Raw genomic sequence first — 16,314 nt, forward strand, 5'->3', positions numbered from 1 at the left:
AAAAATTAACGTGCGCTCGCGCACACTCGGGGGGGGTCACCGATCCACTCATTTGCAGGGTAAATTGTGACAAACAGGCGGTCACGTGACCCATATAATAATTTTCAGAGGGCTATATCTCAGGAAGGGTCGCGCATAGGGGTATGGTTCATTAGACATTTATTGTTCGCACAGAGGGGGTCGCCACCCCTTCATTCGGAGGGTAAATCTTACCGTCCCAATCACGTCATATGGATCTATATTTTTACCTATTAAACATTCTATAAATACTTTAAAATAGTTTAATTTGTTTATTTACCTTTGCTTGTAAACCTTGATTTTAAATGTATCTGCCATTTTTTCAACAAATTTCCCGTGAGTCAATGCGTGATGTTCACTGAGTCATGGGATGTTGTAAATGTGCGGCGCAAGGTTAATCAAGGCATATAATAATTATTTATACCATTCTGTGGTATAAAAAATAAATTCCTATTACAAATAAAAATAATTTATTGATAATTTAAAATCTTTGCTAGGGCGCCTGTAGTGCCTGTTTTTTGCATACTGTTACACGGACGGATACCCGTTCAATGGGTTATATATATAGATGTTATGAGATAATATATTATGCTGTACGTATATACAACAAAGCCAACAGAGACTCTGTGTATTGTAAGAACAAAAAGAGGCCAATTATGTAGTCTCATTAGCACTTCATTTGATTTTGTGATTTGTTAAAAAACTTGTCCATTTTGATTTGTTTTGCTTTTCTGCCTATTGAATACAACAACCATATGATATTAGCAATGTTGTTCATTTATGCTGAAATTTGTCAGGAAGGTCTTCATGACTTGGAAGGACTCAGTAGTCTTGCTAAATTTTGACATTACACTTGGACCAGTGTCAGACTGTTTATCAGGTAGCACTATCAAGCTGCTGGCTTTCTCTGTACAATTCTTCAGTTATACATATCCCAGATGTAACAAGTGCATCATCAAACTCTACAAATTCCCGAAAACATCCAAATACTAACTAAATGTTGAAAAAAAACAAAAAAAAAAGTTTATAATAGATGCTAAAAAAAATTTGTTATTTTGAGATATGTAAATTACATTGATTTGGCAGGACCTGGGTAAAGAATTTGATGTTTTATGATCTGTTAAAACAAGATTTTACTGTATGTAGTGTGTCCAGAAGTCATGCCATCCTGTTCTTTTGTTTTTGTAAAGAATATACTGAGACATATTACAGAACATACTTTATACTTGTCCAAAGAATGTCAGCATAAACTTCATCCTAATCCTGGCAGAGTCTGATGATAATCTGGTGTGAGAAGAGAAAATGCTCCTATCATTGCATTCCTCAACTCTTCTATTGTTCAAAGGACAAAGCTACTTTCAGAGCATCTCTTCATAAGTAGCTAATGAATTTTGGACTTTTCTTTTTTGATGGACATTTACATGACCATCAAAAACTCATTGTGTTCAAAACTAGTGTTATGAAAAAGGCTTTGTCTTTCTTTGGCTGATAAAGACAAGAATAGCAAATGCTATTGTCTTTCAACATAACAGTGCTCTTGCTCATTTTTCATGAAGTGTCCACAGCAGCTTGGATGAACCATTCCAAACAGATGAAGTGACCATGGATCTGAATCATCCTTAGCACCTCTCCCATGGCCACCAAAGAGTCCTAACCTTATAATGCCAGACAATGCCTTATGAGCTTCAACAAGGAGAAAATCAGTCAACAGAACTACCAGACAACAGAAGAATTGGAGAATGTAGTGATAGGAGTATTTTCTCTTCTCACATTAGATTATCTTGCCACAAAATTGCAGTATTAGACTCTCCCGTGATCACAATGGCACTCAACTGATATGTTTTGGACAAGTAAAGTGCAAGGTATGTTCTGATATATACTTATCTCCTTTACAAAAACAAAAAACTGGAGTGACACAACTTCCCTAATATAGTTAATATTTGCAACAAAAATATAAAAATTGATGGTTTTGATTATTTTAAATATTAATAAACTTTATTAAAATTGTCTAATTATTTGTAAAATAATTAAAAATTCAAATTTATTGGAAAATTGGGATAATCATTGTGATCACTGCAGCAATCGACTGTCATTAACTATAAAAACATCAAAAATATTTATTTTGAATGAATTCTGATTGCTTAAAAAATACATTAAATTTACTTGTGAAAAGTTTTCTAGAAAAGTACACAAACCAGTCAGGGGAAAAAGAATTTATTAATGTTGCTATTGTGAAAGTATTTGATATCTGTGAAAATATCTTTGGCTTAGAAGTATTTTTATCTCTCCAGGGGACCTATTCTAAGCCCTTCTGATAACTCAACAAAAGTGATATATGGGACATTCGATAAATCTCCTTAGCTAAAGGCAGTTAGCAAATCTTAGACAGATTGCTATTCTTTGCTCCAAGTTAAGTAGGTTTCACTACAGGTAATCAGTTGATATATATCTGGGTTCCATGCTTAGCTATTATGCTTCAACCAATCACAATTTATTTAACATTGTCTTTTTGTCACATGACTGTAACCTGCTGTTTTCAAGTAAAGCATGTGTTTTTAGTATTGTCGTATACAAGCATTAGCTAAATTTTTTCTGTTAAAATGCCCTAACTTTTCTCATAATTCATTACATAAATGTAATAGTAATGGCTTCAGAAGACAATAAAGTTCTTTAAAGCATGAATCATTCAGTTGAAAAGCATTATCTCTAAGATGAAACTGAGATTTACAATGTCAAATGCTAATTTTCTCTCTATCTAATTGTTTGTGAAGTAATATCATTCTTACACCTAAAGTTTCCATGTTCTTTTTACTTTTGTTACATTCCTAACAGCAACCTCAAATGATCAGTAAGAAAAGCTTAGTTATCACACTTGGCTATTGGAATCGAAAATGAAACATACTTCACAGAGTAGCATTTTTACAGTTAATTAAATGCCATTCATGTGGTTCTAATAAAAACTGGTTTTTATTGTATTTGTTAGCTTAATGATACAACTTAGAATAGGTCCCCAGAATGTTTCCAAAATTTCTTACGAACCATCTGCACTGCATTTGGTTTTCAGCAGTTTTTTAGATTTTTTTAGCAATTCTCTGAGGCTCTCTTCTTCCTTTTCTTTATGCCCAGCTTTTTAAGTTTCTTATCTATATAAGTTTGATGACAATTGAACCTTTTAGCGGCCTCCACCTGGCTAACTTCACCTTTGTTGTCAGACATTTGTCACAATGCTCTTTGGTTTTTAGCATTCATAACAAACAACTTTCTTCCATTTCCTGGCCTTTTCCACATTCCAGATATTTCATACTTCAAAATATTATATACTGTTGATTTGCTATGGCTTTTGGCTAAAAAATGTTTCACCATCAAGTTTTTTCAGTGGTTTGCTTTATTTTTATACATTTGTACAATGTGCTCTCTTAATATGTCCTCTTTTGAATCCATTTTTTCGAACTGACTCACAAATGTTTGAAAACTTCATGTGCTGTAACCAAACATGTGTAATGACATAATCTTTCGAGCATATTCAAAAGTTATTTGAGTTCAAAAGTTATGTTGCTTAAACTCAGGCCAGATATTTTCTCTCACCCATTAGATCCATAATTTTAGTGTTAGGTTTTCAAAAGGAAAAAAATCAGTCCCAATTTGTTTTGAATCTTTCTCATATTATGTTTATCATATTTGTATATTTAATTTGTGAATACTGTAAGGTCTCGTTTTATGCAGATTTTTTTAATGCGATTTTGAAGTTGTGTGGTTTGTATTTCGTCCAAAATTTTTTTGGACAAACATACATATAGGCTTGTTTAGGAAGCCCGCGTATAGACAGTCTCCAAAAATCGTGGGACGCTCAAAGCTCACTCCATTTGTTCCACTGACATATAACCTTTATGGATGTAAAGGACAGCTAGATCTACCTTAATCGCTTTAGTTCCTAGCAATTTTTGATATAAATGTAATTAAACATATAAAATACTTAAAACTAAAAAAAACGAAAGAAATGCGTTAATTTTGAAGAAAAAGCTTCAAAGTTTAACTTCCTTTGTCTTGCCCTTCTGTGAAATTTAACACCGATGAGTCAGTTTATAGATCTGGATGACCTTGAACACAGCTGGAGTTGGATTTTCCGGGGCATTCTCATAAATGTCGCGGGAGGACAAGGGTTTAAAGTAGGGTGAAGCTGGCCGTATATTTTTTTAATATTTTTAAAAAATTTGGAGACTTAAAAAACATTCCAAAAATTCAAAAAAAAAAATGTAAAACTATATTACTTTTCAATAAAATAAACTGAATTAAGTTTGAATACAAGTTTATTTTAAGCTTTTATATGAATTTCTTTCAGACATTCGAAGTAATTCATTAAGCAGCCTATTTCTTTTAATATCTGCAAACTTTTTTTATGCGGTTTTAAGTTAATTTTAACTCGTTTTGGTTTTATGCGATTTTAGAAAATTACGGAACGTATCCCTACTTTTTCAAGGCAAGTAAAGTCTTTTTTTATGCGAATTCTTTTTTTATGCGCTTTTCTGTAGAACGTATCCACCGCATAAAACGAGACCTTACAGTATTCTGTTTTAGATTTGATATTTTGATTTAATGATTTTAAATAATGTACTATATGGGATATGTAGAGTAATTATCTAGGAAAGATCATTCATTCTTTGTATGAATATGATAATTTACTTAAAAAGGCAAAAAGATATGTTTTTATTGTTTCAGTTAATTTCTGCCAGTAAAGGAGATGATGGGGAGACTGTTACACTTGCCTTATCTGATGAAGAATCAAAGAAACGCAGGGAAATTTTAGCCAGACGGCCTTCATATCGTAAGATACTTAATGATTTATCATCAACAGAAGCCCAAGGAGCAGTAGTCAGTTTGACTGGAAATTCAGGAACAACTGTAAAAGAAGAGACTGGAAATGCTAATGGAGGTAATGATGCAACAAACCAAGAGTCTGAGAGTGGTACAGTAAGTGGGAATACCATCACAGTGGCGGGAACTCAATACCACACAGCACCTGGTATACTAAAAGGTATAAACCCTTACTTCGGACCAGATTTGCTTCTTTCATTTTTTTTTATTATGTTAAATTTTCCTATGTATTATATTTGAATATTTTATATAAATATTTTAAGATGCTGTGAATCCTTTCAAATTAAGATTTAGATTTTTAGTCATATAGTTTTGCAATAGGTAATTAGTTGAAACATTTTAATAGTGGATTCCAATATTTTAGTGTTATTCGATAATCGTATCTTTAAACTGTTTATGAATATATTTATTATTAAATAAAAAAGTATAAATATGTAATATGAATTTTAATCCTGTTGTAATAATCTGTGAAAATTAGTTATCTCCAGTATTACAGTACCATTTCTCAGACATTTTGTATGGCTAAATAATAAAATATTGTCTGATTTTATCTGGAAAAAACTTTAATTATACCTTATTTTAAACAATTTTAATGAAAATTGTTATTCCATAATTGTTACAAGATTATCAAATTTAGACCAGTAAAATTACTAAGGTGCATTTCAAATTTATGTGGACATTGCAAAAAATAAAGTAAGCAAGTTTATCAGATTAGTACTTTAATAATTCATATGCTATATTTTTGATTCTTTTATAATTCAAATTTAATTTATTTTGATTTTTGTATATACATAGAAAAAAATTAATATTACATATTAATTTTTCATTAAAAAATTTATTTTTATATTTATTCAAACATGATAAATTATTCTGCATCTATTTTCAATAATTCTTTGAAATACCATTAACAAATCTGTATAGAATGTAGACAAAAACATTGCACCAGACTATATATTGCTTCTGATACATATTAGCTAAATACAAGTGCACGACAAATTGGGTAATCAGTGGATTTTTCAGTGGCATAATCACCATGCACTTCTGACTCCCTTCTCATGGGTCAAATCATATCTCAGCTTCTATAAAAATTAGCAGTACAATTTAAATTACAAAGTTTTAGATCATCTCAGAATTAGTACAGAAGTTTTTCATCTGGTTAAAATACTCAAAGGAGAGAGTGTGGAGACTTTACTGTGAGATTTCTCTACATGGTCTTCATGCTCAAGGCAACAGTGTAAAGTAAACAGTTTCTGGAGTATGATTTAATTGTTTTAAAAATAGTGTTTTTAACCTATCTGATGTTGATATTTTTCACTGTTGCATGTGGCACCAAATTGAATTCTTGTCGATGCCTAATGAAAATTACACATTTTTGAAAAAAATAATTGTGGCTATTGTATCATCCAAAATTATTTTTTTATTTTGCACAAACAAAATAAATATATTAATAAATGTAAAAACAAAAAATTATATTTTGGAAGTGTTAGTTTTAATATAGAAATTATAATGACTAGTGACATCTAGTTTCAAAAATGTACTGATGCTGAAATGATATATCTCGGGCCAACTGGTCAAGATCAGCAGGCCGCAACCTGAGATATGTTGGGAATAACACTGGACAGATTAATGAGAAATGCTTTAGTTTTCAAAACATGCAAAACCCTTTGGAAGAATACTATGTGCAAGTACTACAGTCTTGAGTGCATGAAGCCATGTAGAGAAGCATCCATTTCTCTATCTGATTTTTTGATGGTGTTCAGCTGTTTCCTCTTTGAATATTTTAACCAGACAAAAAGCGATTTTGTACTAATTTTGAAAAGTTAACTTTTTGTAATTTAAACTGTGTCACTATCTTTTACATGGATACTACTTTTGAGGGGCTGAAATTCAAACTAGAATCCAAAGTACTGAATCAGTATCAGAAGTCCGTCTGATCTCTAAAGGAATAAAAACAAAAACACAATGAATTACAGTAATATTACTGATTCAGCACTTCTACAGAAAATGCCCCCTAAGTTTGGGGCCCATTTTCTATAGGAAAGCAAAATTAAAAATTTTTTTTTTATCCACATGAAAATAAAATAATCAAGTGATTTCTTTACAAGTAAAAATGCAGCTATTTGTTTTTTTAAAAACACAGAGTATTCTTCCAGCTACGAAGCAATGTAGTAATTTATCATGCCAAGGGGAACAAAGTATGACTTTAAAAGTAGATTTAAATTTTAATCAACTTCTGTATTTCAGTAAAAGTTGCAGAAAAAAGCAGTTTGTTTTTTTTAAATATGAAACTGGAATTACATGAATTTTTATATTTAATTATCATGTTTGTTCTCAATGAAAAAACTTCTGGCAAATATTGACTTCTTGTCTGTGAAATACTAGGGTTAACTTTTAATGGAGTCTATTAAAAATTCTATCTTTTTTTGGCCAAAAATGGGGTTGACTTTTATATGGGATCAACTATTACTTGAGTATATATGGTAATCTAAATGGGCCAATGTATTTATTCTGGTATAATTTAACACAATCATTTATTTTTAATAGCATCATAGAATAATTTTTCATCAGTATACTCATATATCTCATGCAACATAGCATTTTTTCATAAACATAGGCTATAATTTAAAACTGTTTTTGAGTTTTTGATAGTCTCTCTCTTTCTCTCTCTCTCTAAAATGTTTATTTAAAAATATGGGGAATTTGTTTACTGTTGATTATTTAATTTTAAGGTTTTGTTTTATAATTCCTTAATTCCAAAATCATAAATTTATAATCTTAGAAGTAACTATAATTATGGTTCTCTATCTAATGAGCTGGAACATGTGAATAATAAGTTACACATTCCACACTATTTCCATTGGAAATAGTGTGGAAGGTTGTGACTCATTATAACTATAATTACCCTTTAAAGTCTGAGAATACATGTTTGTATAGTGAATAGAAATACAGTAAAATCTTGTTGAGTTGAAGTTTAAGAGGTAAATAAATCCTGGCTTTGAGTTAATGAATTTAAAATTTGATTTTTCTCAAATTTTTCTGTAGTCATAATCTGTAGTTTCTGTATCAAGTTCTGTAGTTTCTGTTATCAAGCTACTTCTCAAGAATCTGTTTGCAAGAAAGATTACAAAATTGTACACAGTTTATGGCATTTTTGAGTGTGTTGTCAAGGTTTTTCTTTGCATCCCAATCAGAAAATAAAAGGATTTCAACACAAGTTGTAATGGCATGATAATGTATTTGGTATGGAACCATAATGTTTATTTATCTTAATTAATCATGTGAAAAAATACATGGGGAAAATAGGTTTGAGTTAAAAGTATAAAAAGAGACAGTATTACTATCATCCCCACTTAATTTGAACTCCAGTTTGGTTCAAAACACTTGTAATTCCTCAGATGCCTTAAAGGCATTTCATAATATTTTTATTTGTTTAGTTTGAATTCTCTTTTTTGTTAATTTAAAGTGGAACTTCAGTTCCAGAGCAAGTCTGTTCTCCATTAATTCAAAGTGATATGACACTGTATTGTCCAGCTATCAACCATCCAGCTTCTTTTCAGGAATTGGTCCAGTGGGGCAGGAGAGGACAAAATGTAAACAAAGTCAGAATTCGAGACATTAACATTTCTTAAGGTCATGTGACATCAATGCCAACAACTGTGAATACAGTAATACCCCGAACTTACGCAATAGGTGGGACAGAGCAATAACCGCATAAGTTGAATTCACATAAGTCGGGGTATAATTTTGCAATTTATGTAAAATCCAAGTCAGATGTATGTAAGCTAATAAATGTTCTCGTTAATCTTATCTCATCTTTTGATTCATTTATGGTTACAAGAAATCACCACATAGTCTCTCAAGTCTCCGTAGATATAGCAAACACAGAAGTAAATAACACAAAATAAATTGTAGCTATGTTTTGATTCCGCGCAACACGTTCGAACATGTAAGCTGAACAATAGTGTGGGGGGAGTGAGTAATTGCATGGCGCTCAAACGAAAGGTGAATCGATGAGATTTGAAAATTGTGTAACTCCTGGTTCGCGTAAGTTGAGGTATTACTGTATCATAAAAATACAGAATCTCATTGAAATTAAATTAACAACAATTTGTTTTTTTTTTTTTTGTACATTTTCGTTAAGAAAGGATTTATAAAACTGATTGATGTGTTTTTACCAGATTTTACATGATAGATTGTTCTGTAATTATGGATTTTTAAACTCTTGTCAATGTGACAACACCCGAGCTATCAGATTTGTGAAAATGTGTGAGCCTTGCCAGGGAAGGGAAAAGAAACTGGTTTTCCTGAGACAAAAATAAACAGTTGTTACTTAGCCTTACCAGGAGACAAGAAGTGTTTTACAGTAATTTCTGTTACAGTATTTGTTGTATAGTCCGTGTTGAAAATGCTGAAGAGAAAGTATATGGAATTAATGTTAGCAAAGAAGTTATAAATTTTGGCAGCAGTAGACAAGAATAGAAAACTAAAATGGAAATAGCAAAGTAATACAATATCCCTTTTTGTCTAACCTTTTTATCTGTATAAAAAGCAGAAATGGTCTTGAGTCTACAACTGCAGAAGGACATGATATTCATGGAAGAAAACCTATTTGAAAATGCCAAGAAACTGATTTAGATGAAACTGTTTATGAATGGTTTTGCAATGTCAGCAAGAAATGCTCTCATTTCTGGCATTTTGATCAAAGAATATGCTGACCAAAGACTGAAGAGGTAGGTACAGACTTCAACGCTTCCAATGGATGACTTTATCATTTTCAAAAATGTCATTAAATTGTTTCTCTGATATCAGCTGGTGAGGGAGACTGTTAAAAACTGGGTCAAGAGAGTTAAGCCTGTGATGGAAAATTATCTGCCAAAGGATATCTTTAATTATGATGAAATGGAGCTGTTTTTTAATTGCTATCAAATTGAACCTTTGTATTTAAATGTCAAAAATGTCAATGTAGGAAAAAGTCCAAAAAGCGACTATTTTGTGAGTTGCCAAAAGGTGCATGATGGTCAGGACAGACGAAGGATCAAGAGGGTTGTATGTGGGTATGATTAGCACCAAGACAGACTGTACAGTTACAAGAAACCATTCATTTGACATGAAAGGAGCTCACAAGATTCTACAATCTTGGAAGTTCAAAGTCTCTGATTGTTTCTGGATCTTCTTTCCAAGATAATCCCAAATGAAGGAGGGTTCCTGGTTCATGAGTGAGACTTCCTTTGCCATCTTGATGGTTCCAGGATGATGAGGTTGACTTTTGATGCTAGGAATATGTTAATCTGAGGAAGGGAGACAGAGACAAAGATAGGCATGAGATACATACATACACAAAAATTGATCTGACACTTAAATTTTCGGGAGAAGAAGCTGTCACATCCTTGAAATTCATAGTTGTCATTATTTTCTCTCCACATATTCCAATTGGTCACTTTTTCTTGTTCTCGCTTTCCAAGAGGTCAGTCTCTTGTTGCTAAATATAACATGATCTCAACTTAGATTGTGGGAGAAGTTAAAATTGACATTTAATTTGATCCCAGCTGGGAATGGTTGATCTTAAGACTTACATTCTTCTATTGTTTACACTTTTGCATCACATTTTTCATACAAAAAATTATTTCTAGCTTCTTTCTTTTGTTTTTCTTTCAAAACCATTTTAATGTTAATTTTAGTGAGTTTTTAGACCTGTCCAGACCAGACCAGAGCCTCAACATTTACTTGCTTGCAATGCTGATGGAAGAAGCTCATTTGTTATCAGTTGGTATGTGAAACCCTGGTGTTTCTAGGGTATTTCTCATTTTCCATGTGAATATGCTTCCAGTAAAAATGCTTGATGACTGGTAAGTTATTTCATGAATAGCTGCTTTGACTGGACTAAAGAATGATGGCACAAAAGAGGAAAAATATTCTCCTCATGGACAGATATACTGCCAACAATCAAAAAGATCATCCTGGAGTCTGTCTATGGGTACTCTTTGCTGCTGAATGTAGATGTTGTGCTACAGTCATTGGGCCAAGGAATATTTCTTTCCTTGAAATCCACTTATCAATGGCATTTGGTATGTTGCTAATTAAGAGAAATTAAACATAGGGGTTGAACTGTTGCTGCAAGAAAATGGAGTTTTAGATTCACTTAGAAACATTGTTTCTTCCTGAGAAGCCATGATACTTGATGTAATTAAAAACTGCTGCTGTAAAAGTGGTCTGACTCTCCAGGAACTAGAGGAGGCTGCAGATGATACAGTCCTTGAATGACTCAAATGGGAAGAATTCTCTTGCAAAGACATGCATGGAAATTTCAAAGACTATATCAAATTAGGCATAAGTTTCTACTTCATTATCTATCTCAGTGAAATTTAGGAAGGTCCTTCTTGACAAGCTAGAGAAAGTGACAGCAAAAAGGAAGATGATGAAGAGAATGAAATCCCTGTGTTCAGTGGACGCACCACTTTCTGCTAAAAGAGTTCTTTAATTGCTTGCAAAGATGTACATCAGAGCATTTTTGAAGCATTTGATAAGCTGAACAACTTTGTTCAGGATTGTTATCAACTTTGCAATCAAAAATAGACAGCTATTTTAAGAAAGTGTAATTTTTTCCAAAGTGTTCTATATGTGTTATGAGGCAATACAGTATAAATTGTATCAAATTACAGTATTGTTACATACTATTTTCATGCTTGTAATTATGCTCAAAACTCTTTCAAATGTTTCGTGTATTAAATCTAATCCCACTCTTTCAGCTATGGATTTCCAATTGCTGGCAAACACCCTTCAGTCTGGTAACATTCAGATTCTCAGTTTTGATTTCAGTTTTGGATTCTTCAGTTGTGTTTTGTACTTTATTTGTTGAAATGAGGTTTTATAGTAAACATTTCTTATCATGTTGAGTACATAATCTTCAATATGTAGAAATTTTATTATGTTGTTGCATTATATATATTACTCTATCTCCAGGAGAAAACAAAGCAAGAGTGTCCACATTATCCATGTTTGTTCTATTTTTATATTTTTAAAACATGATATATAAAAGCAAACCTTCTTCTGATGTTATATGTTTATAAATACTGTATAATGCCTGGTAAAGATAATGTAAAATATGTCATGAGAAAACTATAAAGTATTTTTAAAAAAAATTACTCTTATAGTTCAAAATTGGATAATTCAAAATCACATTTTCAAGGTCCTGAGCATTTTGAATTAAGCAGGAACAACTGCATATGGAAAACTCTATATACACATGGGCTTAGCCAGAGTATTGTTGTGGGGGGCCTAGTAGAGGCCAACCTAACACAAAATTGAATTATTTCAAATTATTCATAACATTGGGCACAGTGGACCTTTTTTTTTTATTAGTATTCAAAATTTTTAGCTTTAAGTTTTTTGTTATTTCCAAATCAGCTTAACACTTTTTCGGCTGTGATTTTCTGGGGGGACACCAGGTTCACTGGGGAGGGCCGTGCCCACCCAGGCTCCCCCCTCGCTACGCCCATGTATATACATTATACCCAGGTCCTAAAGACCACTTCAAGATAATACAATTTGATTTAATAAGGTTTTACTATATATAGTCATTCAATATACAGCTGATGAATTCATTCAGTTTTATTAAAACAAATGAAAATTTATTAAAAATTTATATAATGATATCTGCATTTGTTTTTGAATTTTGTTTTATATGTTCCTGCTGATTTGTGAGAAAATAGCATAGATCTCTTTATTTTTCAAAATGAAATTACATCATTCTATTTAAATTAGAATAGGGAAACACTTGAATTTCCACTGGTTGTTTAAGATCATTATTGTTTTATGAAAGCTAATCTCTCTTCTTTTATTCTTCCTTCAGTTTTATGTGAAAATATTGTGATACTAAGGACTAATAGTAGATCCTAACAAGTAAAGCTGAGTTTTGCAGTTTTTTTTTTAATATAACTATATAAAGCTGAAAAACCAAATTTTCTTTCTTTCTGTCACTGTATGCCAAAAATGGCCACTAGGGGCACCCCTAGCTATTATTTAAATTGATTTCATTGATTCCTATGAAAAATAATTTAAATAGAACTTTTAACCTTTGTTATAATTTTCATGAAAATTGGTTTCTAGATTCAAAATAATATACGGAATAATCATGGCCCTCTGCACAGGAAACAAACAGGATGCTTGCCCCTGGGATCATCAAGAAAAAAATTTCATAAATTAGAATCATAAAATTGATTGATATGTAACCTTACACCCTTGACCATGGGATACTTTGCATTTTCATATTGATGCAATACTGTATTCTATATAATTACTGGAGGGAAAAAAGGCCAAAAAAAATTTAAAATTAAATAAAATTTTATTGATGTAATTATTTATCTCCAAGCCTTCCCCCTGGAAAATTTTCTGCAAATGCCCATCTNCTTTTTCAAGGCAAGTAAAGTCTTTTTTTATGCGAATTCTTTTTTTATGCGCTTTTCTGTAGAACGTATCCACCGCATAAAACGAGACCTTACAGTATTCTGTTTTAGATTTGATATTTTGATTTAATGATTTTAAATAATGTACTATATGGGATATGTAGAGTAATTATCTAGGAAAGATCATTCATTCTTTGTATGAATATGATAATTTACTTAAAAAGGCAAAAAGATATGTTTTTATTGTTTCAGTTAATTTCTGCCAGTAAAGGAGATGATGGGGAGACTGTTACACTTGCCTTATCTGATGAAGAATCAAAGAAACGCAGGGAAATTTTAGCCAGACGGCCTTCATATCGTAAGATACTTAATGATTTATCATCAACAGAAGCCCAAGGAGCAGTAGTCAGTTTGACTGGAAATTCAGGAACAACTGTAAAAGAAGAGACTGGAAATGCTAATGGAGGTAATGATGCAACAAACCAAGAGTCTGAGAGTGGTACAGTAAGTGGGAATACCATCACAGTGGCGGGAACTCAATACCACACAGCACCTGGTATACTAAAAGGTATAAACCCTTACTTCGGACCAGATTTGCTTCTTTCATTTTTTTTTATTATGTTATTATTTTCTTTGATATATTATAATTGAAATTTAATGTAAAAAAATATACCTATATTAATATTAACTATATAATATGAGTGAGTTTTTCTTAAAATACTTTGAAATAATTCACAAAAATTAATGAAAAAAGCAGACATTTTTTGGAAATCAAATTGCTCAAAGAGCATATAGCTTTATGCATAATATCTGGTCAATTTAATAAATTAATCAACATTTATCAGGCTGTGTGTCTGTTTTAATCATTATTCCCAATGCCCAACCATTATGAATAATGACCTATTAATCACTTGGTCAATAACATATATAAAATATTAAAACATTTTGAAATTTATTTCATTTCATTTATAAATCATCTATAAATTATATGAGCTGTTTATTTTATTGGCCGTAAATGGAGTTAAGCCACTTTCAAAATTATGAAATAATTTTTTAATTTTTGAAAAAGTGTAAGTCCCTTGAAAAAGATATAATATCCTTAAAATAAATAAAACAATACAATATATTATGTTATAAATAGAAAATATTCAATTTTTGTTCACTTTTAAGGAATATTACACTGATATTATATATCATAATTTATAATTAATTCATTTCTACTTTGCATGTATGAGTGGGATTTAAATTAATCATCGTGTGCAGGTGTTATATAGTGTAATAAGTTCATCATATCTTTGTATTTGGTGTTAAAATTGGTTTTACGTTTTTGTATAGTGGTGTCAATTCAATATTATTAATGTTTCTTGGTCTCCCCTGATGCAGTATTAAATCCAGTTTTAAATTCTGTATCCTCATTAATTGATGTTTTATAGAATATTTTATATGGTTCAGTTCTCAAAAAATGTATCTAACATATTTTTAACAAACTAGTCATTTCTCCATTAGTATTCTTTAACCTTTTAAAACTTGTATCCTCCAGAGGTTTAGTTGAAATGAAATTCTCTTGTTTCATTTCATTCAGAATAGTTTTTACTTTATTGACACTTTTTATGACTTTGTAATCATCCTGCGTACAAGCAATAAATTATTTTTTATTAATGCCTTTTCTACAACTCCAAAGTCTCTATCATTTGGTAGAAATTAATGTCCTGATAACAGAAACTTATGATCAATGATATCTACAGTACCTTATGCTTGGCAGATTGGACAACTTTTAACCATGTTAAAGCTAATTTTATATTCCTATTTTGTTCTGCACACATATTGCTGTAAGCTATAATATGTTTTTCATTTCTAAGAATTTTTAGATGTTTCAGAATACGTGATGCTACTTCCTGTCATCCCGTTGCATCCATAGGTGCACACCTCTGAATGCAACAGTTTCATTCCAGAGATACATGTAAACATTATCATCATGGAAATCACAAAAGCCCAGATTTAAAACATACATACTACACTTGTAATATGCAACTGAAGTAGTCAACTTTGGGTAAGGCAAAGCTTTTTGCAAGTTGAAAGAAAAAGCAAAATAGTGATCTGGATTATGTAATGCTAGATCTTGGTCTTTCTTAGTGATTTTCTAGCTAATTATGCTTCTCTAGTGTTTAATGTTTAATAGATTATATTTTTAGCATGTATCTTTTCACAGCTGGTGGAAATGTAAATTAAAATCATCTTTAAAATTTTTTATATAAGACCAATCATTAACATAGCTTGTTTTATTTTCTTTACATTCAAGCAAGTATAAATTAAACATCATCTTTATATTCAGATTAGGATGTAAGAATTTTCTATTAGGATTATGGTAGGTGCTAGGATCACTAAAGGTAGGGAGCTTTACCATCAATGTGTTATTGTTGTAAAATTATGTTAAATTTAATAGATTTATTACTGTAATTATTAAATAATAAAATGTTACTCCATAATATACTGCATATTAGTTTGAAACTTGTCAAAGTGGATCTAGGCCACTTTCAAAATAAAATTATTATTTACTAGCTGCAAGGACCCGCTTCGCTGGGTTTTTATTTGTATGTAATATAGTTTTTTATATATATAAAAGACTGTTTTTCTACGTAATCTAGAATCTAGCTGCAAGGACCCGCTTTGCTGGGCAAAAAGTAACGATAGTGAGGATTAAGATAATTACATTGTAGCTAATCTTACCCATTTTCACAGAATGCAAGAATTAGGTCCCCCGTTTCCAGACTAATTAGAGAATTTTTACGTTTAGTCAAACTAACTATTTTCAACGTTTCTGGAACGTTTACAATCGTTCTATAATCGAACCAATATGCAATAACAAATTCGAATTTAAAACGGTTCAAACATTTTTAAAATCGAAATGGATAAAAATATTTATAACAATGTCTGAAATGTTATTAATTTAATACACCTAAGTACTCGATGAAAACTATATTCTCTCCCTCACCCCCCGCGGGGAAATTTCTAAAAATCCCTT

The 16,314-nt window shown here is 31.2% G+C and overlaps 1 protein-coding gene across 1 annotated transcript in view; it reads left to right on the forward strand.

Moving 5' to 3' along the window:
* The window catches only part of LOC111638370 (cyclic AMP-dependent transcription factor ATF-1-like), an 81,252-nt gene that overhangs the window by 39,566 nt on the left and 25,372 nt on the right, over positions 1–16,314 (forward strand). The window contains exon 6 of the mRNA XM_023384070.1: positions 4,735–5,050. Coding sequence (XP_023239838.1) covers positions 4,735–5,050 — 316 coding nt within the window. The remainder of the gene's footprint in view (positions 1–4,734; positions 5,051–16,314) is intronic.

Source organism: Centruroides sculpturatus, unplaced genomic scaffold (assembly GCF_000671375.1).
Source record: "Centruroides sculpturatus isolate CEXI.00-Female unplaced genomic scaffold, Cexi_2.0 scaffold1141, whole genome shotgun sequence".
Lineage (NCBI taxonomy): Eukaryota > Metazoa > Arthropoda > Arachnida > Scorpiones > Buthidae > Centruroides > Centruroides sculpturatus.